The sequence below is a fragment of the Pan troglodytes genome, chromosome 9 (assembly GCF_028858775.2).
Source record: "Pan troglodytes isolate AG18354 chromosome 9, NHGRI_mPanTro3-v2.0_pri, whole genome shotgun sequence".
NCBI lineage: Eukaryota > Metazoa > Chordata > Mammalia > Primates > Hominidae > Pan > Pan troglodytes.
The window spans coordinates 15,485,283-15,509,152 of record NC_072407.2 but is presented as its reverse complement, the minus strand read 5'-3'; the positions used below and the strand labels follow the sequence as shown (position 1 = coordinate 15,509,152).

Genomic DNA, 23,870 nt, shown 5'->3' with positions numbered 1-23,870 from the left:
AGATAACTTCTAGTCTCAATGACCACACATTTATTTGCAAAGCAGTCCTCCTGGAATGTCCTTCCCTGAACTCCTGTGGCCCAATCATTATAGGCAGAGCACTGGGTCCAAGGAAAAGCCAGGCCCCCTGTATGGGATGGGCCAGTTTGCTGAGAATGACACATTACTGTTGCCCCTCTAACTTGACCCTGGGTTTCCTGTGGGTAAGCAGCTGTTTCAGCAAATCCCGGATTCCTGCAAAACAGCCTTTTAAGTTTTTCTTCATGGAAAGCTTCCAGGCATTCCAGCCCAGCTTGTCTCTCCTTGGAATTCTGCCCAATGAATCCTGCTGCCTCTGATAGTTATGAGGGATCCCTTTCAAACAGAGGAACTGCTTCAACTGTTTGTTAGGGCTAACCCAAATGTTCAGACCCCTTCAGGGACACCTTCCAAGAAAAAGCATCATTTTTTTTTTTCCAAGCAGCAATTCCACACAGAGGACTCTTCGGAAGTGTTTATTGCAAGAAGAGGGCTTGGGAAACCATATCCTCTGGGAGTGTTTTTCTGCAGGCTCTGATGAAAGGAATAAGCATTGTCAGATTTTTTGAATGTTCCCTTACACTAAAATACATTAAAATAACTAAATATGTACCCCAGGAAACCTGGGAGAACACCAAGTAAAGTGCACTGAGGATAACGCAGAACTAAAGCCTAGCTCTGGTTCCTTCATTCGTGCAATTTATATTTTTTTGAGCACCGCTCATGTGCCAGCCCTGTTTAGTGTCTTGGTGAGGACAAAGCTGACATGAGCCTTCTCTCAGAGTTCGGTATTGTGGGCACATAAACAACAAAAAACCTCTCTCTCACTAGTAATCAGGGGAGGTTGCAAATTAAAACTGCGGTGAGGGAGAATTTCTTGCCCATCAGATTGGCAAAAATTTTAAAGTTGGACAATGTCAAATGTTGGCAAGGATAGGAAGCAATATGAGCCTCATCCATGCTGGTGGGAGTATAATGTGATCCACATTATTTGGAACAGTGTCACTTTTCCTAGGAAAGTCAAACATGTGTATATAACCTATGCTCCAGAAATTTCAGTGAGATAAATACATGGAGGCCTGCCCACTCTCGTGCACCAGGAGACACATACAAGCGTGTTCCGAGGAGCACCATCCGTAATACCGGAAACAAGACTGTCGACCAACTAAAGAGAGCATAAATAAATTACTGCATATTTATACAATGGAACACTATGGTGATGAAAATAAATGAAGCAAGAAGCAAGTTGCAGGATGTGTACAATCTGGTTCTATTTATATAGCGTTCACAAACAGGCAAAACTAAACAATGTGCAGTGTAGGTTTATGGCAAGGAAATTATTAACAAAATTCAGGATAATGGGTTACCTCTGGGGGTAAGGAAAAGCACTCAGAGGTTTCTAAGGTATTGCCAAAGCATTGCTTCTTAAGGGGGGTGGAAGATCAACAGTTGTTCTTTGTACTATGTGTCTTTAAGCTGCACACACACACACAGTTATCACACATACTGTGCAAGAGGACTTACAGGTGATATAGGAATGCATAGCCAAGGCATGAGCCAAAACTAGGGCAGCCAGGGAAGGTAGGTGGGAATTAGCAAGGGAAATAAGTGTATACGTGGTGGGGGCATGGGAATTTCCAGTAAAGAGAATGGCAGAAAGAGGGGACAGAAACCCAAGAATGTGATCCACCTATGTCCATGGCATAACTGGACATAACTAGATGGCATGAGAGATGAGGCTGCAGGAAAGAGACGGGGCCAGTTCTCAGAGGTCTTGCAAACCATGTTAAGGAATGTGCTCTTATCTGGAGACTAAAGGTTGCCAGCGTGGGAGTGAGATATTTTGGAGGGAGGTTATCTCCACACTGACATTGTCTTCATCCTGGCTGCTCTGTTGCACGCCCTGAACCTGACTTGCTGATGGCCTCTGGCTTTTGTGTTGGCCTTGTCCAGATTTGACCTCTCTTCCTTTTTTTTTTTTTTTTTTTTTTTTTTCCTGAGACGAAGTCTTGCTCTTGCCACCCAGGCTGGAGTGCAATGGCGCGATCTTGGCTCACTGCAATCTCCGCCTCCTGGGTTCAAGCGATTCTCCTGCCTGAGCCTCCCGAGTAGCTGGGATTACAGGCACCCGCCACCATGCCCAGCTAATTTTTGTATTTTTAGCAGAGATGGGGTTTCACCATGTTGGCCAGGCTGGTGTCGAACTCCTGACCTCAGGTAATCCACCTGCCTCAGCCTCCCAAAGTGCTGGGATTACAGGCGTGAGCCACCATGCCCGGCCCTCTCTTCTCTTTCTTATTCCCATGCAGAGCCTGGATAGACTGAGGTGAGTGAAATGCCCAGGGTACAAAATTGGAGGATGCCTGGAGTGTCAGTGTCCTGCCCACCCCTATTGTTTGCCTACATCTCTGACCGTTCGGCCACTCTGCGAGTGACTTTCTGGTCTTCTGCCAGCTCTCCCCAGCCCTCAGCCTCAGCCTGCATCCACCTCGTCTTCCTCCCCATAGCCTGCTGGTTTTGGCTTTTCACTCTTGTCTCTGCTTTTGCAGCCAAGTTAGGCGAGACAGTTACACGTAAAAAGATAATTAACCACATGAGCCAAGAAATAAGGACCACATGAGTCGTACAAGTCATTAGTTCCAAGAGTTTGGAGGAGCTGGGCCAGGCCGGCTTTGGATGGATGTGGAGAGCAGGAAGGAGGCTTTCTGGGCTAAGAGAACAGTGGGAACAGTTTGCCAAGAGCAAAGAGCTCATTAAAAGTCATAAGAAGATGAAAGCTGCACAGTATCTGAGATCTGATCTTGTGGATGTGGCTATGAAGTACAAGGCTGAAGTGCCACCAACCCCAGTCCCTTACCCATGGTAACCGTAATGAACAAATTGTGGCATGCTTCTCCACTGAGACTGGACAGAGCCTCAGAATTCTTCCCAACACAGTGCTTCAGAAGGATATTAACAAGCAAATGGATTTCACACAGGAGTGTAAACTCATTTGCCATCCCTGTCATAGACTATGGAGCAGTCATGAGTCTTGGAGTAGAAGAGATTATCAAACTACATCCCATTGCTTTGTCTACTATGTGTCCCTATTTTAACCCAATTTACAACTCTCAGTTGTGTCTCAAGTACTGGGCATCATTTGAGGCACTGGCTAGAAAATGCAAAATCACAGAATACGAAAAGTAGAGGGGATCTAAGACAACATTGAGTCCAGCTCCCCCATTTGGCAGCTGGGGGAAATTGAGGCTTGGGAGCAGGAGGCTTGTTTGTGTGAGTGGCCAATACAAGATGTAACCCTGACCTCGTACCAGTGACTCCTCAGCCTGGGATAAGAAAGTGATCTGAGCCTCCCTGAGAACCCACTACATGCCCACCTTTGCTTGTGGGAGCTTGTCATATACAGCATCTCTTTTAAACCTGGGGAATCATTATTCCCAAGAAAAAGCTGACATCCAAAGACAGGTCCAAGTCAAAGACTAATATATGACAGAGCCAGGATTTAAACCGTTTCCACCAGCCCCTAAGACCTCCATGCTTTCTTGTATTTCTGGGTGGGTGTTTCAAGCCTCTTCAGAAGCGATAACAGTACTAGGGTTTTCTGGGAAGGGCCGGTGGTGAGTGTGATTTTGCTCTGCCCCAGGTAACTGTTCTCTACAATCCACTTTAGGTTCTTGGCCACATGTGGGAGGTGGTCCCAGCAGCTCCTCTGTAGGCATATCTGAGCATTTTGTGAGGTTGGAGCCTTTCTCTCCAGTGAGTTCATGGTTCCACAAGAGGAAGCTGCCTGCTATCGCCTGTGCTCATTTGATGACTTCCTAGGTTTTACGACATTAATTTAAGCTCTGCAGCCCAAGTAACTCTCTTTGATTGCAGCAGTATGCGCTTAAATGTCAGAGCTTTGCTGAAAAACCACTTGAGTTTGAAGAAAGTCATTGTGTTCAGTAAAATCTAGCCACATTTTATGTTTATGACCTTTATTAGGGCATCCCGCTGAGCTATTTAAAACCATGCCTGTATAGTCAGTGAAAGCCCAGGACTCTCAGATTCCTGGATTCACTCATTCAAATAATAGTTATTGAATATAGACTAAGTGGCAGGTGCTGATGTATACAGTGGTAAACACACAGACACGATCCTGTTTCCATGGCACTTATAGTCCAGTGAAGGGAGACAGACATTTAAAGAATAAATACAGAAGTAAAAGTATTTTGAGTAAGTGTTATGAAGAAAAAGGCAGGGCACTAAAGGTATTCAGAGGGGATCTAATTTACACTGGGCAAATCAAAAGAGGTCGTATTTGAGCTGGGTCATAAGTGGGGGATACATTATTCAGGACGTGCGATAGCAGGTGCAAAGGCACAGAGACAGGAAAGAACTTAGTGTAGTCAAGGAACGTGTTGCTCAGTGCCCGTCAGAAGCCTCAGGACCCAGCCTTGTGCTGATGCGCCGTCAGGTGTGCCCAGTGCCTGCAGGACTCAGCACATGCCCTCGCCATCGTATGTGGAAATTAGGGTCTACATCTTGGTGGTTGCTTCCTGTGCCCTGTTCCCTGTGACCACACCTGCCTTCTCTGTTTCCAACCCTTGGTGTTCATTTCTCAGGCACCCCTTTGGTACCCAGCTACCTGCCGTCTCTCCCTAGGCATCTCTATCCACCAGAGCTCACAGTGCCAAGCCATCCCTGTACCCACACCTCATCCCCTGTCCAGCTGCCCTGCTTCCCCAGCACAGGCCTTCCTGTGTATATCCTCCCTCTGGTTTGGGGCTTGCTCTATCGTGCCATTTGCAAATTGGACATTTAATGTGCCAGGCCCAGCTCCCTTTCTCTCCCTTCCTTATCCCCTGCCCCTCCCAATCCTCCACAGAAGCTCCATGATGTCATTCACCATGAGGTCCAAATGCCAGTGACTCCCTTTCTTATCCTTTGTCCACCATCCCAGAGGGCCTCTGAGATGAGCAGTGGGTATGACTTTTGAAATTCTCTCTTGGGTCAAGCCACGGTCAGTGGAGCCACTTACCTCCCAGGAGTCGGCCAGCACAGGCTTTCTCTTGTTTGCTTCAGTGCCACTGGGCAGGGTCCAGAAGTGGCGGGGTAAACATGCTGAGTCCACATCTTCTGGCTGCAAAGCCCAGATGCTGCCAAGAACCCGAATGCCATGGCCAAGGCAGAAGCTGTTACCTTCTCCATAGATGAGTGCCCTTTCATAGAAGGGAGGAGACTGGAAATGTTGACCAGTGCTCCCTGTCTCTGAGAAGGGAGCGTTGTGTACCCCTCTGCTGGGCTGGGCATTTGGGAAGAACCCTGTCTTCTGTGGCCTGTTTGCTCCCCAAAGGTGGGTGTACAGGACCGTCCAAATAGCAGCAACGTAATAATTATTAAATTATTATGAAATAATAATAGGCACACACACAGACTGAGGGCTTCCAGTGTCCTGAGCACTTCAGCAGGGGCTCCCTGAGCCCACAGCCTGGTGTGGTATCCATTGTCATGGGTGTTTGTTAGCCAAGAGGTTACATAGCCCGACACCACTCCACAAGCACTCGGTGAGGCCAGATCTGGCCCAGATGGCCTGTCCCCATGTTCAGGGTGTCTTTGCTTCCTTGACCGCCATCCACATGGTGCTCACACTGAGGTAGGCTCAGTGTTAAACACTTACCCACACTGCATCCCCTCGCCCACAGGGCAGAAATGAGGCTTGGGAGGGAAGTAACCTGCCAAAGGTGACACAGCAGCAGGTGACAGAGGACAAATGTGAATCCAGTTCCCACAGACTCCAAAGCTGTGCTTTCAAGTGCAACATGCTACTCCCACCTGGCCCAGATGCCCCACCTCCCCTGGAACCCAGGATCTCTTTTGAGCACCATTTAGCACGTGTCTAAGGGACAATTTGGTGACAAGTTTGAGAACATTTTGCAAGAGGGAAGGAGGTGATTAAACAAGCAATTGCAATGGTGTTAGTTCAGGGAACAAGGCAGGACCACACAGCACACCAGGTAAACCTCGCGGAAGGGGGTGCAGCAAAGTGACAGTGAACTGAGGCTTGGAGGATGAGTCAGGGAGGCAGGCAGGGCTGGGTACATCATTGCATGTGCAGAAGTCTGAGGTGAGGGGAAAAAAACCCATGTGAGAGGAAGTAAAAAAAAATAGTGTGGCTACAGCATAGAGGCTGTAGCAGAGAGTGTATTGGGGAGCACAAGGTCAGGGCTGGAGGGGTGGTGGGGGGCAAGCCCAGATCAGGGGCTGTGCCAGCGGCATGGTGCAGGAGAGGGAGTGGTCCAGCTTACACCTTGAATCACTCCAGTTGCTGAGTGGAGAAGAGCTTGGAGAAGGAATATAGGAAGAGGGAGGTCAGGTGTTTGGAGTCTGTGGCAGAGTCCAAATGAGACATGATGACGATGGCCTAGACAAGGGAGGTGGCTGCAGGGGTGGGAAGAGGGGAGTGAATTCAGGTGCTAGACAGTCATGCCGCTCCTTGTACCGTGTCTAAAGGCACGATGGGAGGAGCCGCACCACCATTCTGATTAGAATGACGGCAGATGTGCCCAGTCTAAGGTGAAATGGTGAACTTACTCTTTAAGGAGCAGGTCTTGTAATAAAAGAGTTTTGTTATGACTCATGCTCTGTGTTGTATTGTTGAAATATGTCAAGCAATAGCCTCTGTTCCAGTGGCAAATAGAATCATTACCCTGACTCTTTGTGTTGTCAATAACTTCTTCATGGGATTCACAGGCTTTCATAGAGAACCTGAGCAAAGTGAATTGGAAATCAGCACTGTCCCCAGAATGTACAGGTCTTGGGAATGGAGGCGCACAGCCTGGGGCCTTCACCGCCACCTTCTCATGATCCTCAGAACCATTCCTGGATGTGGGAACTCCTTTCAAAGCTTGATCATCATGGGGGAAGTGTTGGCTCTTCGTTGAGCTTCTTTGGGATCAGACAGATCCTTTTGTCTTAAGTATCAGCTGTGTGTTCTTGAGCAAGGGACCTTCCTTTTATTATTATTATTTTTTATTTTTTTATTTTTTGAGACAGGGTCTCACTCTGTTGCCTAGGCTGGAGTGCAGTGTGACACGATCAGGGCTCACTGCAGCTTCCACCTCCTGGGCTCAAGCGATCCTCCTGCCTCAACCCTCCAAGTTGCTGGGACTACAGGCACGTGCCACCACGCCCGGGTAACTTTTTTTGAAATTTTCAGCAGAGATGAGGTCTCACCATGTTACCCAAGCTGGTCTCAAACTCCCGAGCTCAAGTGATCCACCCACCTCAGCCTCCCAAAGTGCTGGGATTACATGCGTGAGCCACCGCGACTGGCAAGGGACGTTCTTTAGTTTCCACTTCCTCACTTGGAATTGGGCATAATAACTGCCTCACAGGGTGATTCTAAAGATTCTGCTGTACAGCTTGATAGTAATAGCTAAGAATGACCACATGCTTATTATGCACTAGGCATTTTTTAAGCACATTGCATGTAATTGCTTTAATTTTCTCAGTGACCTTCTGAGATAGGTACTCATGATCCCCATGGAGAGGAGGAAACAGAAGCACAGTGAGATCAAGTGGCTTGCCCAAGGTCACATAGCAGGCATGGAGCAGAGCCAGAATGTGAACCTGAGTAGTCTCATGGCCAGCCCTGCTCATAACCCACCCACCATGTTTTGTTGCCTTCCTGAATGTACAGTCCAGTGCCTGGCACATAGGAGACGCTCAATGAGGATGTTAGTTTCCTTTCTATTGGTCCTAAGTTATAAACTCAAGGCAAAACAAGCTTATGTGAGTGATAAATCAGTAAGCCACCTTCCAACTCCAACAGCCTAGAGCCTATAGGGGCCAACTGGTGTGACATGGATGGGTGAAAGGGAAGGCATTCCCTTCCTAACTAACACAGGGAAAATAAGCTAAATCCAAATCTGGCTTTATCCCAGACTTATTGTTGTTGATGGGTACATGTTATATATCTGAACTTCATCTACCAAGTTCATGGTGATGTTGACAGTATCTGGCAAGTAATATCTACTGTCCACCAGGAGATCTCGATTACTTTCCCTCAGAAGCCACATTCATCAGCTCTAACCAGGTATTTCAGATTCACCTGAAATTCAGTAAATGTCAGCCATTTATACATTGATTGATTGACTGATGAAGCATCTATCATTTATTTATTCAGCAAGTACTTATAAAGTACTTCTATGTACTTGGCCTTTTGTTAGGTGAGTGAGTGAGATATAGGTTTTGCCCTCCAGGAATACACCATCAGTGAGTGAGGCTGACCTATAAGCAGGTAAGTTGTGATATCAAGGGCTGTGGGGGCCAGAGGAGGGAGAAATTGGCTCTACTCTGAAAATCGAGCAAAGACTCCACAATGTTGGGGCCATATAATCAAGGTCTTTTTAAAAAAAAAATTTTTTTTAATGTTTTAGACACAGGATCTCACTATGTTGCCCAGGCTTGTCTCAAACTCCTGGGCTCAAGCGATTCTCCCACCTTAGCCTCCCAAAGTGCTGAGATTACAGGTGTGAGCCACTGTGCCCAGCCTGATCAAGGTCTTGAGAGGTGAATTTTTTCAGCTGAAGAAGGAGTTGGGGGCAGGGGGGCATTCTAAAATTACCAGCAGAACGGACCAAAGCCTAGAAGCACAAAAGAGTGCAAGTTCAGGAACATTGAAAGGTCAGGGTGGCTGGAAAGATTGTAGCGAGAGCTTTGAGATGCTGCCCATTAACACTTAGAATGCAAAGGTTTATCTTTCAAAATCTAATTGCATTCGGATCAATCTCCTATTCACCAAGGTTGCTAAGAAGTTTAATATCATTTCCTTCTTTGCAGCGCTCTCCCTCAGATTCAGTCAGAACCCAGAGCCTGGGAAAGATGCAGTAGAAGAAGGGTGTCTGGTGACACCCTTCTCTGTGGTGATCACTAATTCTTGTCCAGGCCCATGTGGTCCATTTGAAGAGGAAGTCTCTGCTGGGAGTCTTGCTGGTTCTCCTTTATGTCAACCACTGCTGCAGACTATCATCAAGGGTTTTGTTAACTTCTCCCCCAAGTGCAAGGAGAATTCAGATCTTTGGAACAAAATGTCTGGTCTCTTTTTTTGGTGGGGTAGGGCTCACAGGTGGAGGGAAAAAGTGCATTCATTTTTTTTGTTGGTAAATCCACAGCAATAAGAACCAATATATGAATTAATGACTCCATAGCCATCCTGCTGCTGTAGGAGCAGAAATCAGGTATGGCCTACTCCTTCACAGAGAGTGATCTGGGGAGTCAAGGTGAAGGGGCTGACTTTCTTCCTGCTCATGTCAAGTGGCCGCCTGAGGCCTGGTGTAGAAAGGCAGAGCCAGGCAGGCTCTGACAAGTGGCTCCATGTCTTCTGCAGGTGTGGCAGTGTGGCGGGAGTGTGGAGGTCCTGCCCTGCTCACGGATTGCCCACATTGAGCGAGCCCACAAGCCCTACACAGAGGACCTCACCGCCCATGTCCGCAGGAACGCTCTCAGGGTGGCTGAAGTCTGGATGGATGAATTTAAAAGCCACGTCTACATGGCATGGAACATACCCCAGGAGGTAGGGATCTCCGGTAGGGATGAGTTTCTCGGGGATTGGTGGAAAACAAACAAAACAAGATATGGGACCGAACCCTTCTTCCTATGGGTCAGCCAGAGTCCTGTTTGCCATGCAAGAATGGACTCTCAACCCCAAAACATATTATTTGCTGAAGAAAAGGGGCCATGAGGCTCTAAGCCATTTCTTATCCTGCTACCCTAATCCCTGGTCAGCATGCTTGATGAGGACTTTTCTCTGGATCTTAGTGTCCTAATTTTAAATGAGAAAGTTGGACAGGTAGCTCAAGTTTCCTTCATGCTCCCAGGTCCTCAGCTTCTCTGACATTAGATGTTTCATGGTCCTGGATTACAAATATACCAGTAACTACAAAAATTTACAAAAAGCATCTTAATCTTCCTACAGATTAGGTTCAAACTTCTCCATTGAACCTTTGACCAGAGTTATAAAGATCCACATGCCTTTCGGGTTTCTTGAGCCACGTGTATGGGGATGGGGGCACACCTACAGGGACCTTCACTAGGAGATGGGAGTTATTCTGGGCAGTTTTTAGACAGTGTTTAACCTTCACAGAGCCTCATCATTGCCTGCCACTGTCCTCTATCCCTCTAGTCACCTGTACTTAAGAAATGCCAGAGGAAAAGCAATGTTTCTCTGGTAGTTTTGTTTAGCCCTGCCATGTGTCAAGGTGAAACATGTGGAAATGACCTTGGACTACTGAGTTGAGAGAACCCAGCTCTACTACTGAGTTGAGAGATGCCAGCCACATGATTCCAACCCACTTACCAGCCTGTCTGCCTAGAGTTCATTGCTTATGTTGCATTCTGTGTGAGACAGAGCTATCAGAGCTATTGACTACGTGACCTCATTCTTTCCTCCCAAGGCCATGGCAATCCCTTTTGGAGTCCTTTAGGAAGCCTCTAATGGGGAAGTGATTGATCTTCGCTCAAAGTGATCATATGAAAGCCCTGTTACCTAAACTCTACACCAAGCTAATGTTGCTCTGGTTAAATGATTGAGGAAGTTGATTGGTTCATGGGTGGGAGCTTTTAGCCCACCTCCCAGCCACACCACCACCGTAGGAGAGGGGAACTTGAGTTGGGTTGCATACTCCCACAATCAGTGAGGTTTCAGCAGTTGGGAGCAAGAATGAGGAGCGGAGAAATATCAGCCAGAGTGCAGCCAACTCTAATGTACCAGCCCGGGGTTGCATTCCTGACAGTCAGAGTGTTTCTGGGGAACTGCAGTACCTTCTGGACTCATCGTCAGGATTGAATCACAGTATTCTGCACGGGGTGCCAAGCCCTGTGGTAGGTGTCCTGTGATGGCAAAATATTAAGAACACTTGGAAACTCCCCAGGAGCTCACCAGTGAGGCATAGCAGGTCCCCAGGCTCTGCTTAGGACTGGTGAGTGAGCATACTCTTACTGCCTTCTCTCTGTACCCCAGAGCTGCAAATCTTCTAGCCCTCTCCCCCTTGCAGCTGACAGGTGTTGAAATGCCCAGCAACCCAATGAATGGTAGAGAACTGAGTGAGTGAAAATAATTGAAAAATGATGAAATTCAGTGTCTGTGACTCCTCAAGGTGGTAGTTCAAATCAAATGGGTAGGGGGAAGTGAACACAAGACACGTAAGAGGTGGAATTGCCCAGGATAAAGCCTTAGGTGGAGAAGGAAAGGATCAGTGTGTTTCCTAAAATAATTCTCTTTCCTCTCCTGTTCCCTGTGTCCAAACGTCCTCTCCTTCCTCTTATCAAACTTGTACAGAGTCAATATTTCTTCATCTCCCAATCCTTCTCCCAAGCTATATCCTGATACTTCATCAAGACTGCTTTGTCAAGGTCAACATAGGCCTCCCAAATGCCTAATTTAATGGACATTTTAAGGTCTTTAACCTATAGGATTTCACCTTTTCCTTGAATCTCTGTAGCTCCTTGGGTCCATGATTCCACACCCTGGAATCTTATCTCTCTCCATTTATTCCTAACTCTTCAAGGGCTCCTCTTACCTTCACTGGGTGCTTACATGCTCCATGGGGGATCCATCCTTGGCAGACTGCTCTCATTATTCCCCATCTCCCTGGGTAATATCATCTACTCTTGCATTGGACTCCCACCCATATGCTGCCTCCCTAATTAATATCTCTACCCCTGACTTCTGCCTTCACTTTCAGACTCACATCTCCAACTGCCAGCTGGACATCTCCTCTTGGCCATTCCCACAGGCACTCAGACTGAATCTGACCAGCCAAACCCACCTTCTTCCTCCAGATCTGCTCCTGTTCTCATCCTGTCTCAGTTCATGGTGCCACCATCTTCCAGACACATGAGTTTGAAAATGACATCATCCTTCAATCTTCCTCTCTCTCAATGCCCTGTCCCAGTCAATCACAAGCCCTCCTTCCCACCCCGACCTCCTCTCATGTCTGCATTCAGGCCCTGTTTTTTTTCTCTGCCACAAGCTTCAGCTGGTTTTCCTGGCTCAAGTCTTTATCTCCTTCAAATCTATCCTCTACAATACCCAAAGTTATCTTTAAAACACTCACAACAACCATGCCATCGCCCTGCTTAAAATCTTTAAATGAGGCCAGGCGCAGTGGCTCATGCCTGTAATGCCAGCATTTTGGGAGGCTGAGGTGGGTGAATCACTTGGGGTCAGGAGTTCAAGAACAGCCTGGCCAACATGGTGAAACCCCGTGTCTACTAAAAATACAAAAATTAGCCAGGCTTGGTGGCACGTGCCTGTAATCCCAGCTACTCAGGAGGCTGAGGCAAGAGAATCATTTTAACCTGGGAGGCGGAGGTCCCAGTGAGCTGAGATCGTGCCACTGCACTCACTCCAGCCTGGGTGACAGAGCGACTGTCTCAAAAAAAAAAAAAAAAAAAAAAAAAAATCTTTAAATGACTCCTGCTATGTACAAAATCAAGCACAAAGCCCAGTGTTTGGCATGGCATCAAAGGTTCCCATGCTTTCTCCTCTGCCTGTATTTTAACCCCACTGCCTACCACTCCCTGTTTTGAAGTCTGCATACGTTGCGTGGACTATGGGAACTGCCCATTACACACCGTCCATGCCATGCTGTTTCTCACGACTCGGTGCTTGCTCATCCTGCTTGGAATTCCCTACCCTCTACCTCTTCCTGTATGACCACCCCTACTAAATCTTCCCCATCCTTTGAGACTCAGCTCCAGGGGTCCCTCCTCTAGAAAGCCAGCTCCAACTGGGGAAAGAGCTCCCCCTCCTAAATATCTCTCTGTCATTGCATGACCAGCCTGTGAAAGAGTGTTCTGTTATCTAAAAGTCTCCCTCTCATTAGAACAGTGGCTTTCAAATCTGGCTGAACTTCAAAATCAGTTGGGTTCCACCCCCACAGATTACCACTTAACTGGTTTGGAAGGGGCCCCTGGGATCTGTTTTTTGGGAAAGTTCTTCAGAACCGCTGAGAACCACCACAATGCACCATGGGCTCTCTGAGGACAGACTGCTTTATTCATTTTTGTGTCATTATATCTAGCACAAGGCAGGGCGCATGGTAAGAGCTTGGTGACGCCTTGCTAACGCTTATTAATGAGTGAGTTTGCTGGCAGTGTGAGTAATCCCTCTCTCCCTTGGTTAGTGACTCCTGAAAGCAGATCTTCAGACCAACTGCATCAGAATCGCTTGAAGAACTTTTTAAAAAAATACTCATCTGGGTCTCATCCTCAGAGAGGATTTTGAGCGGTAGGTGCCAGAATCTACAAAAAGCCCTCCAGATGAGAGTTTAGGGTGGCCAGGTTTGCATAACACCCATTTAGCTAGTCCTTCTCATTTTTCCAAACCCACAAGTGTTGCTTACTCCAGGAAGCCCTCTTTGACTGTTTACCTCCTCCTTTGCCCCCAGTCCTGGCCTCCACACAATGTAAGAAGAATGAGGCCCCTCTTCTATTCTCTCTTTCACTTTCTCTTCTTTCCGTGCCTCACACTTGTTCACAAAGAGTATGTTTACTTGTCTGAAACTCCCAGACTCTCGTTTCCGGCCGAGAGTGTGACATATTCCTATTTGTATACACAGTGTTTACGATAGTGTCTGACACATAATAAACAGGTGCTTGGTAAAGGTCAGTTGGAAAAGAAGGAGGATGCATGGATACTATATGCTTCACACAGTTTCCCTAGGAGGTTTACCCCCTGCCTCTGAGATAGCAATGCCCCAATCCCTTTTCCTCAGCTGCAGGCACATCTGTTCCCAATTTAACCTTTGGTCTACAGCATCCCAGCTGCAAATATGGAGCTGGAGCCCTTCAACCCTTCCCAGGTGGCTGCCTTGAGAATTAAATAAGTTAATACATGTAAAGACTTTGATCAGTGCTTGGCACACAGCGCTAGATAAGTGTTAACTCTTGTCGGAGATGTGATCGTTTATGCCCTGTACTTTCCTTCCACAGTTTTAAAATGCTCATGCTGGACGGACATCCTCTGCTTGTTGCCTTCTAAGCTGAGGCCTCCTCGGAACTGTGAACTGAGCAGAACTGGCCCTCTCACCTGCTCCCTTAGCAGGTCCAGTCCCCAGCTTTTGAAAGGCCAAAGAGCCTCCACCTCTTGCATCCTGCTACTTTAATTGAAAATCAGTTTGTTTATCAATAAACAGAAAGTCAGTCTGCAGCAAAACATCAATATTTTCTTAAGCAGGGTTCAGGAGCTCTAGACTGCTGCTCTTGCCCAAAGACAGGCTGAGTGCCAGGGATGGCTTGTCATGTGCTTCAGTGATAGCCCTCCTTTAAGTCTGGCTACAAGGAATTTTGTGACTATGTGGCTGCAATACTGGGCACTTTTTATGTGGCTAAGTTAATATATTTGTTTCCTAGGGCTATGGTAACAAATTACCATGAACTTGGTGGCTTCAAACAACAGAAATTTATTCTCTCCCAGTTCTGGAAGCCAGAAGTCTAACATTCAGGTGCCAGCAGAGCTGTGCTCCCTCCAGCATCTCGAGGGGAGAGTCCTTCCTTGCCTCAGCCAGCTTCTGGTGGCCCTGAGGGGGTCCCTGGTTGTGGATGTATCACCTTAGTCTCAGCCTCTGTCTTCACATGGCCTTCTCCTCTTTGTCTCTATGTGTGTCCAGACCATTCTTTTTTCCTCTTATAAAGATATCAGTCATTTTAGTCATATATAGTCACATACAGTCATAATTTAGGCAAGCCCTAAACGCAGGATGATTTCATTTTGAGATCCTGAATTAATTATATCTGCAAAGACCCTGGTTCCAAATTAAGTCCCATTTAGAGGTTCTGGGTAGACATGAATTTTAGAGGAGGCCACAATTCAACTCACTACACCAAGTATTTGGCAAAAGGGGAAGCCGATGCATTTATTGTTTTCTAATAAGGGCCAAGGTGACCTTCTCAGAGAAGGTTTACTTTCTTCTCAATATATGCCTCCTGCTTTGAAGATGGGTTTGATGAAATTTATAGTAAACACACAGGGCAGATATGCTGAACTATTAAAATGGAAAGGCAAAAGTCAATTAATACACAGGAAGGGGAAGGGGACTTGATATTCAGAAAGATAAGCTGAACAAAGGGCTAGTTCTTGAGCTTCCTAGCAGGAGATGGCCACCTGGTGGATTGTACCTCTCTCATCTTTTACTCGATCATATGGAGGGAGGCAAATTTTGCCCTGTTCCTAAGTGCAGAAAGAAACTTTTCCTGTGGGAACCCAGAAGTTTAGGAAAACACAGAGGCCTTTGTGAGACAGGTTCTTCTACTGGCTCCCTATAAAACTGACACAATGTTAAATTTAGTCACATAAAGGCAATTATAACATGAAGGGAGAAGGAATGAATGGGTCCTGGGACACAGTTTTCTGATATAAGGATAAAGTACCATGGAGTGTAAAGGGTTAATACTTAATGAATGCCTTAGGGTCGGAGTGGAAGGCAGATTACATCTACTGCCAGTTCCTGTGTTCACCACTTCATAAATATTTTCTTCACCCAGCAGAGTAGCTCATGCTCAGTGCTAGGCCTGGGGGTACAGAGGTGAGTCTGATGGAAGTTTCCTGACCTTAAGGAGCCGGAGTCCAGCAGAGAAAGGCTCGGATAACAGTTGCAGAGAAGGCTCTGGGCAGGAGCGTGCAGCAGACAAGTCACGGATGAGGTCATTAAGAAGGACTAGGAAGCTGAAATAGCTCCTTGTCGTTCTAGAACTTTAACCTTCAGGCTGTAGCAGGTTCAAATTTTTATATTGCCTGAACTCTTGTGGGCAAAAAGGAATCTATCTCTTTTATATCTAAATTGTGTTTTTTGGTTTTTTTTTTTTTTTTGGAGACGGAGTCTTGCTCTGTCGCCCAGGCTGGAGTGCAATGGTGCGATCTCGGCTCATTGCAAGCTCCGCCTCCTGGGTTCACGCCATTCTCCTGCCTCAGCCTCCCATGTAGCTGGGACTACAGGCGCCCGCCACCATGCCCGGCTAATTTTTTTGTATTTTTAGTAGAGACGGGGTTTCACCATGTTCGGCAGGATGGTCTCAAACTCCTGACCTTGTGATCCGCCTGACTCGGCCTCCCAAAGTGCTGGGATTACAGGTGTGAGCCACCGTGCCTGGCCCCTAAATTGTGTTTTCACTCAAGCCCACATTGTCTGATGTCAAAAATTTGCCTTGTTTGTGTCCAGATAAATGCAGCCATTTTTGTGATCTTTCTCAGATATTTTAGACAAAATCTGCCCAACCTCAGTAACTCAATCCCTGGAGTTGATGTTTGAACCAGGGATTCACAAAGAGAGCATATGGACCACAGTGTCGGTGAGAGAGAGTTCCACTTCTTCATCTGCCCTCCACTCTGGGCTGGCATCTTATGGGATGCCACATGCCCCATCTGCTTGCTGGCCTTCATTCCTGCCATGGTGTCATCCTCTGAGATGCACTGGGTCTTCATCAGATCCCCAGAGGATGGACCCCTCGGCAGCCTCTGCTTTTGCATCAGCTTTTTCTCAGCCAATTCTGTGCCCCATTCAACAGCTGGTATGCAGGCCAAGGAATTCTTAGTGCTGCCCAACTCTGCTCTACAAGCAATATGAGGAAGGGGGCTTCTCTAGCCTTCTCACTCCTGGACACAATCACGTGTCACTTCTGCTCCCTGGCTGCTGCACCGTGGTGGCTCAGGAGCCACCTCTCTGATGCTCCTGAGAAAGGAGGGAAACAAGTACTCTAGATGCCAAGACTCCCAGGCTTAAAGAGAGTCTGCTTCTCCTGCAAGGACTTGGTCCGAGGAGGCAGAAGGGTGGGATCTTCCAAACACGTAGAGTAACGTTAAAAGCAGAAACTCTAGACCCAGGTTAATTGGGTTCAAATCTCAGCTCCACTGTTTATTAGTTGTGGAGTCTTGGGCAAGTTACCAAGGAGGTTACTGAACCTCTCTTTGTCTCAACTCATCATCCGTAAAGGAGGATTATGTAGTGCTACTTTATAAGTATGAGTGGGACAAAATACATACGTATAAATAGAAGTAAATAAATATATTTTGCATGTCTCATTCAGAATACAGCCTAGCACTTTGGAAATGTTTAAACCTTAGCTGTTACGATTCTTAGGAATAGTATTATTAATACTATAGAATTAGCATCATTTCATCTCAATGCTTTTTCCTTCCCCTCTCTCTCTCACCTTAAAGCTCAGAATCTCTCATCTTGCCTCTTGAGGTAGGGAAAAGCTTTACTCAGATGGATTCTTCCCATTTCTTTCATCTACACCCAGACTATAGCTTTTTTTTTTTTTCTTTAAGGATTTGGCATCTTTTTTTTCAATGGCCCTTGATGACAAGGCCCGGCAATGCTGACCTCGTGTTTCATAGTCTAAATGAGGATGGTTACGGGGTTAAGGTACCCGTGGGAAAATGCAAGAGTTAACGTGCCACATGGTCCCTTCCCCAGTCTCTAGGAATCTTGTTGGGGGCACAAGGTCATGCCACAGTAGAGTTTGGGGAGAAGCTGCAACCTGGGAGTGGCTTCATCTCTGCTTCCGCGTCCCTGTGCAGGACTCAGGAATTGACATTGGGGACATCACTGCAAGGAAGGCTCTCAGGAAACAGCTGCAGTGCAAGACCTTCCGGTGGTACCTGGTCAGCGTGTACCCAGAGATGAGGATGTACTCCGACATCATTGCCTATGGAGTGGTAAGGAGCTGGCCTCCTCCGGGTTTCATTCAGACCCAGACAGAAAGAAACGTAGTGAAGAAAGGGAGAGGAGGGAAAGAGCCTCTCAGCTGCTCACATGAAGAACTGCAGTAGGCCTGGGGACCGGGCGCTGGGTTCTGCACCTGCAAGACAGCCTTTACTTTTACAGCCCAAACCCCTCCAGTCCCTTGAGAGAGGTACTTGTCTCTCCTTTATAGTCCTAAGCAATTCAGCTCTGGCCCCACACCTGCATATTCCGCTTAATAAAACACATAATAAAGCAGTTAGCTTAAGATTAAAAGGTAAGGTAACAAACACCTGCTGTTCTCCCAGCTGGGGTGCCTGAGGGTCTATGAGTCACCCTGTGTGCCTCCCTGACCAAGGAGCTAATGCCTCCCATTCGCATGCAGAGCCTCCCTGAGAAGAGTTCTAGAGACAGAACCATCTTGAATTTATTTTATTTGCTGTATTTTTAGTACTGCTTGTTGATGGGCACAGAGAAGTTCTCCCTGATGGGAGGGAGCAAGATGGAGGGGGCAGAGCATAGGGTTTGGAGTTAGACAGACCTGGTTCAAATCTTAACCAGGCTGCTTCCCAGGTAAGTGTCTTAATGTCATGGGCCTCAGTTTCTTCACCTGTTAAATGGGGGTAATTCAATACTATCCCCGTAGAGTAAAAGAAAATCTAAGATTTGTAGATATGTAACCTTAGACAGAAAATGTATTTTCTGTCTAAGGTTAAAATACTTCGAATATGATAAACTCTCCCATTTTCTCAATATTCCCTGGACCATACAGGTCAAATGCCGTAAGGTATTTTAAATGGTATTTTGATTGATTTTTGGTTATCTCGCCTGGCTTTTGCTGACTTACAGTCTAAACACATAAACTTTTGCCATGACAAACCCCCAAGACTACTCTGTGTAGCATTAGCTATATTATCTCCATGTCACAGGTGGGGAAACAGAGTCAAAGAGTGATTTTCACAAGCTCACATAATCAGCAGTGAAACCAAGTCTAAAAAACCAGCTTCTGGTATCACTCTGATTCCTCCCTTTGGAGAGTGTCCCCTCAGACCTTTTTTGATATCTCAAGATGAAAACTTGAAGGAAGAACTGAAGTCTCTTCTTTTGATTAGCTGTGGTTAAAGCTGAGTTCAAAGCCTGCCCCAGATGGGAATGTAGTGAACAGGACAATTGCCTATAAGCGGGAAGAATCTGCTGAGAGATTGGGCTCAGTGCTCCCTATGTGCCCCCCAACTCTTATATCATATACATCCTAGGATTCCAAAGCAGACAGAATTGGAATCCTAGACCCATGCCCTCTGCCCCCAGGGTCTCTGTTATCCAGAAGGCCAGATTGTAGGAGACAGTGTTATCCTCCCATGAGTGTCCCCATGGCATGGTTGACATATCCCAAGAGAACCATGCAGCGACCTCTCACCTCTCCACCTCTTGGGCTGGTGCAATTCACATCTCTGCAAACACCTCAGCCAGTGCTGCTCAGGTAGTACCTGAGTCTCCAGATCCTGTTGTCACCATGGAAACATATTGCACTGTAAGGTGCCTATCTGTCCCATTCACCTCCCCAGAACCATCCTGAGGACACAGCTGCCTTTGATGCCCCACACTCCACCCATAGCAAGCTATGTATGCTGCTTGGCCATGGGTGAACCCAATCCTAAAAGGAGAGTTACGCTGCTGTGGCTCCAGAGAAACTATTGGCCCCAAGCCTCTGTGAGCCAGGGAAAGCTTCTGGATTCATGTTCTCAGCAGGCTGTCAGCTGTGGCTGAGCAGGATTAGCCAAACTCACCCAGAGAGGCAGGAGAAGCAGTAACAGTAGAGGTGTGTACATGTGGCCACTGCAATTCTGGGTCTTGGCCAAAGGCATTCTCATCTTCCAAGCAAGAGCATCTCATTTTATACATATGTGCAACAGGTTTAACATGTGGCCCCTCCATGCCACCCCCAGAAACATTTGGTTTGTCAAATACTAAGTGGCAAATACAGGGTTGTGATCTAGATCTGTCTGAGTCCAGAGCTGGGCCTATGTTTACTGTCATCCTGAAAACCACTCACTTGCCATCCCAAAGGGCTGAGCTGTGTTAGCCATCCTGCGGCTGGCAGAGGGCTCTGACCCCCTGCACATTCATCAGCCCACCACTGCTCAGGGCCCAGCCAGCCTCCCCTCCCTCCTGCCTTCTCCACGGGACAAGCCCCTACATAAGCAGAGACATGCCTGCTTGTCAAAGAGCATAATGAACTCTTAATGGGGGCAACTGGCTGAAGATGGGCAAAGTGGGATGCAGCCACAATAGCAAGAGTATTTGCTGGGTCTGAATCATTCTTCCTGGTAATTATTTTTATCCTAAAATGAAGAGACCAGATGTCTTTTCAGGGGCATAATTTCTTTTTCCTTTTTCTGTTCCAACTTATGCCCAAATGACATTGTTCAGGACAAATGACTTCTGGGACTCTGAGTCGAGCCAGTATCAAGTCTGTAGCCCAGCCCATTAATCCACTAATAGGTCTCATTAATGACTCCTGCAGGCCTAAGGACCTGTGGGCCCCATCGTGTGGGCATAAGTTTCCCCTGGATCATTGAGCTTCATGTCCAGGAGATGGGGTAGCATTGGATTAATCACAGCTCTGGTGCTGAGAGTAGAGATGGAGGGGCATCTGGAAACAGACATGCCTGGCTTCTGAATGTTAGCTTTGCCCCTTAATGGCTATGTAAACTTGACAATGTGCAAAACCTTAGTGGTCACAGTAATGCCATTTCGTAGGGCATATTTTACAGCCCCAGGATTATAGCCATTTGCATTACGGAAAGAGCTTGGGTTTTGGAGTCTGACAGACCAGCTCTTTCACTTGTCCGACTATGATTCCATTCATTTGGGAATGCCAGTCATTTACTCATGTTTTTCATGTACCCACTCACTCACCCACTCCACGAGTGTTGACTGTCTCCTTTGTGCCTGGCCTGTATGATATACAGTGAGACTGAGACCCAGTCTGATGACTAACAGGGGAGACAAGTGAAGAAGGAACAAGAATGCAACCTGCTAAGTGCTACCCTGAGAAATGGGGTGCTAGTGAAGCACAGGGCAGTGGTCTCATACCAGACTTGGGTCGGGAAAGGCTTCCAGAGTGGCAGATAAGCTGAGAGCCAAGGGAAGAGGCAAAGAGGAGGCCAAGACCAAGGGCGATATGGGGAAGTGTCCACACAGGCTGAATAACACTATAGACAGGGAGGAGAGTGGAGCTTGTTACTACACTACAGTTCCTCAATCCTTAGAAGAGATAATATCTCTGGGCTGGCTAGTCATTATGAGAATTAGGTGAGACATATGTGGAAAGCACTTCACATGGTACCTGACACATAGATGCATTCCTAAAAGCTGGTTTCCCTGAATGGCTTTGAGGAAGGTTACAGCAATAATAATAGCAGCCAACAATTATTGCAACATTTGTTATTTGCCAGGCCTTATGCTAAGCACTTGTAGACATTGTTTCACTTAATCCTCATAACAGCCTTATGAGGTAGGCACTATTATTATTCCTGTTTTAGAGGGAAGAAAACAAACAAGAAGGAGTTACATTGCTTTATTCAAGACCCCTCAGCTGGAGCCAGGTTTCCATCCCAGCCTGTTGCTTCTAGCTCCTTCAGTGGACTACCTGCCTAAGGGATGGTGGGGGGTGGGGGAAGGAATGGCACAGAGCCAGGGAGGACTTTATCAAAAGACACCCACCCTCTCACCCAAGCACTGGCATTAAGAACCCAGGGGAAAGCCAAGTCTAATATCAGGGCTCTCCAGGCCTTCCTCTTTGCAACAGCAGTTAGCAGATTTTCCTAGTGGGTTACAGTGCTTGGCTTTAGATATGACACCCACCTCTTCGTGGGCTGTAGGACAAGAACAAAGTGTGTTTACATATGCTGTTCCCACTAAGGTAAACCAAGGAATTGGTTTATAATGGAGGATTTGCTGCAGAAATGCTACTGGGGGCTCTGCCTGAGACACACGTTCATGCAATATTTCTTCAGAATCTCTGAACTGCAAGTTTGGGATTAAGGTGCTACCATCCAGTAGAGGAAAGGAAGCTCAAAAGAAAAGAATTCAACTCTGTTCCTTGTCCCCTGTTAGGAACAGGGTATGCATGGAGCACACGTGGGCCTCTGGTTATCGGCTCCATCTCATGCCCCTTCATTGGCTTCATTTTACTCCTGCCACAAACCATCAGGAGTACAAAGGCCCTGCTGCTGTCTCTAGCCTCCCCGCAGATAGATAGCCTCCCTGTGGCCTCTTTCCTTGTCTTCCCTGGATTCTGATCTCCAGTCCCCTGTTCTAGGCAGAGTGTTTTGATTGCTAAGGAGAGAACCTAGTCAAGCCAGCTCAAGTTAAGGTGAGGGGGGTAAAGGTACCACAGACTCTTACAGGAGTAGGAAGTGAAATGCAGCTGGACATGGGTACTCCAGCAGGGAAGCCACTGAAGCCGCTGCAGGGGCGAGATGGTCTCTCTTGTCTCTCATTCTGTCTGCCTCGTGCATCTTCATACCCTTGATCACAACTGACTTTCTCTGCTTGCCCATGGCCATGGCCAACAGAACCCCCCATGCCCAGTTTAAACAGCCTTGCAATTCTAGTGGCCACCACCCACTGATCACAGTCTCTGGGTTCTGTTTAGGTTCCTAAGACACGATAAGAGAGTAATGAGATGGGGAGGAGAGAGAGGCAGAGAAAGAGAGTGATTAATTCTGAAGCGTGGGTTGGTGCCCACCATGGTCCACTCAGTTGTGGCCTGTGAGCAGGGCCATGAGGTCTATGGGCTGCCCTTCCAAGGGCTGAGAGTGGGTGTAAGCAAGAAAGTAACATTGAATATAAGCTGTCTTACCCAGACATGTGTTAATTGCCAGGACTGGATCCATCCACCTGTAGGTGAGGATAAGAGATGCTGCTCTCTTCTCCTGCTCCCACCCTGGCCCCCTCCTCTCTTATTCTCCCATCTGACCTCCCACTCTGGAAGACCCTAAGCAGTGGGCCACCAAGGGGCTGGCCAAGCCACTGCTGGGTCTGCAGGAGGCAGAGAGCATCTGGTCCCAGGGGACCTCTGAGGCCTGAAAATAGCTAAGATGTTGCCCATTTCCCCCAACACTAAAGAGCAAAGATTTCTCTCAGGGACACTTGAAGGCTGTTGTCCCACCCCTGAGGAAGTGGAGGGGCTGAAGAACAAGCACCATCTTGTGTGTGCACACACATGCACATCTCCTGTAACCCAGCTCACTGTTTAATGACATGTAAGTGTTTCTCCTGCAAAGGAGGCTGGTCTCCCCTCAGCACCTTTATGCAAGGCAAAAGCTGGTGCTTGTTGGTTCTATAGTGTTCAAGGGCCTTGGGCTGATTATAGAAAAGAAATCTGTCTCAGCAGAATACTTGTTTCTCCAGAGTTAATTCATTTGCTCTCTCTGTTCCTCTCTCTTTGGTGTGGCCATCTGTTCTCTGATGTTCAGCTGCAGAATTCTCTGAAGACTGATTTGTGTCTTGACCAGGGGCCAGATACAGAGAATGTCCCCATCATGTACATCTGCCATGGGATGACGCCTCAGGTGAGTCCTCTAAGAGATTCCTGTGCCAGGAGTGTGCATATGAGTGCCTGGCATGGGGAAGGAGAGCTAGGCTCTGTCTTGGGGAAGGAGAGCTAGGCTCTGTCATGGCAGCTCTGGGACCAGGGGCCTCTGGGGCTTTTCATTAGGGCACATCCTCATGAGCTGAAGAGGATGGGTCACACCTGCCTTGCCTGGAAGGAAGCTGAGGGAGTGGATGCTATGACTCCAGGATCCTCCAGGATGATGAGGAGGAAAGGGGTTACACTTCTAAAGAGAAACACCTGCTTCCTTTGGGGAAACTATGGGTACCTCACAGTTCTGGCTCTGACAACCAAGCTGCTCCCTAGCAAGAGTGGGAAGTTCTCCCAAGCTCCCTGAAATGTCGGAGTCCCTTCAGAGTACCATGGCATGGTCTTCAGCTCTGCCCCTTAGTAGATCATAGCTGGGGCCAAAATTTATAGCCATGGGCCTTCTTTCCAGCTCTTCTTCTGACCTTCTTCTGGTGGAGAATGAAGGGCAGCTACTGGGAAAGTAAGTTATTCTTACAAAT

At 47.3% G+C, this 23,870-nt stretch overlaps 1 protein-coding gene across 3 annotated transcripts in view; it reads left to right on the top strand.

Annotated features, from left to right (window-relative positions):
• The window catches only part of GALNT18 (polypeptide N-acetylgalactosaminyltransferase 18), a 350,531-nt gene that overhangs the window by 270,224 nt on the left and 56,437 nt on the right, over window positions 1-23,870 (top strand). For 2 of the 3 annotated variants that reach the window (XM_016920376.3, XM_063783796.1), the window contains exons 7-9: window positions 9,386-9,571; window positions 17,579-17,716; window positions 23,225-23,320. In XM_016920376.3, coding sequence (XP_016775865.1) covers window positions 9,386-9,571; window positions 17,579-17,716; window positions 23,225-23,320 — 420 coding nt within the window. The remainder of the gene's footprint in view (window positions 1-9,385; window positions 9,572-17,578; window positions 17,717-23,224; window positions 23,321-23,870) is intronic. The other variant, XM_016920377.3, reaches the window with a different exon arrangement.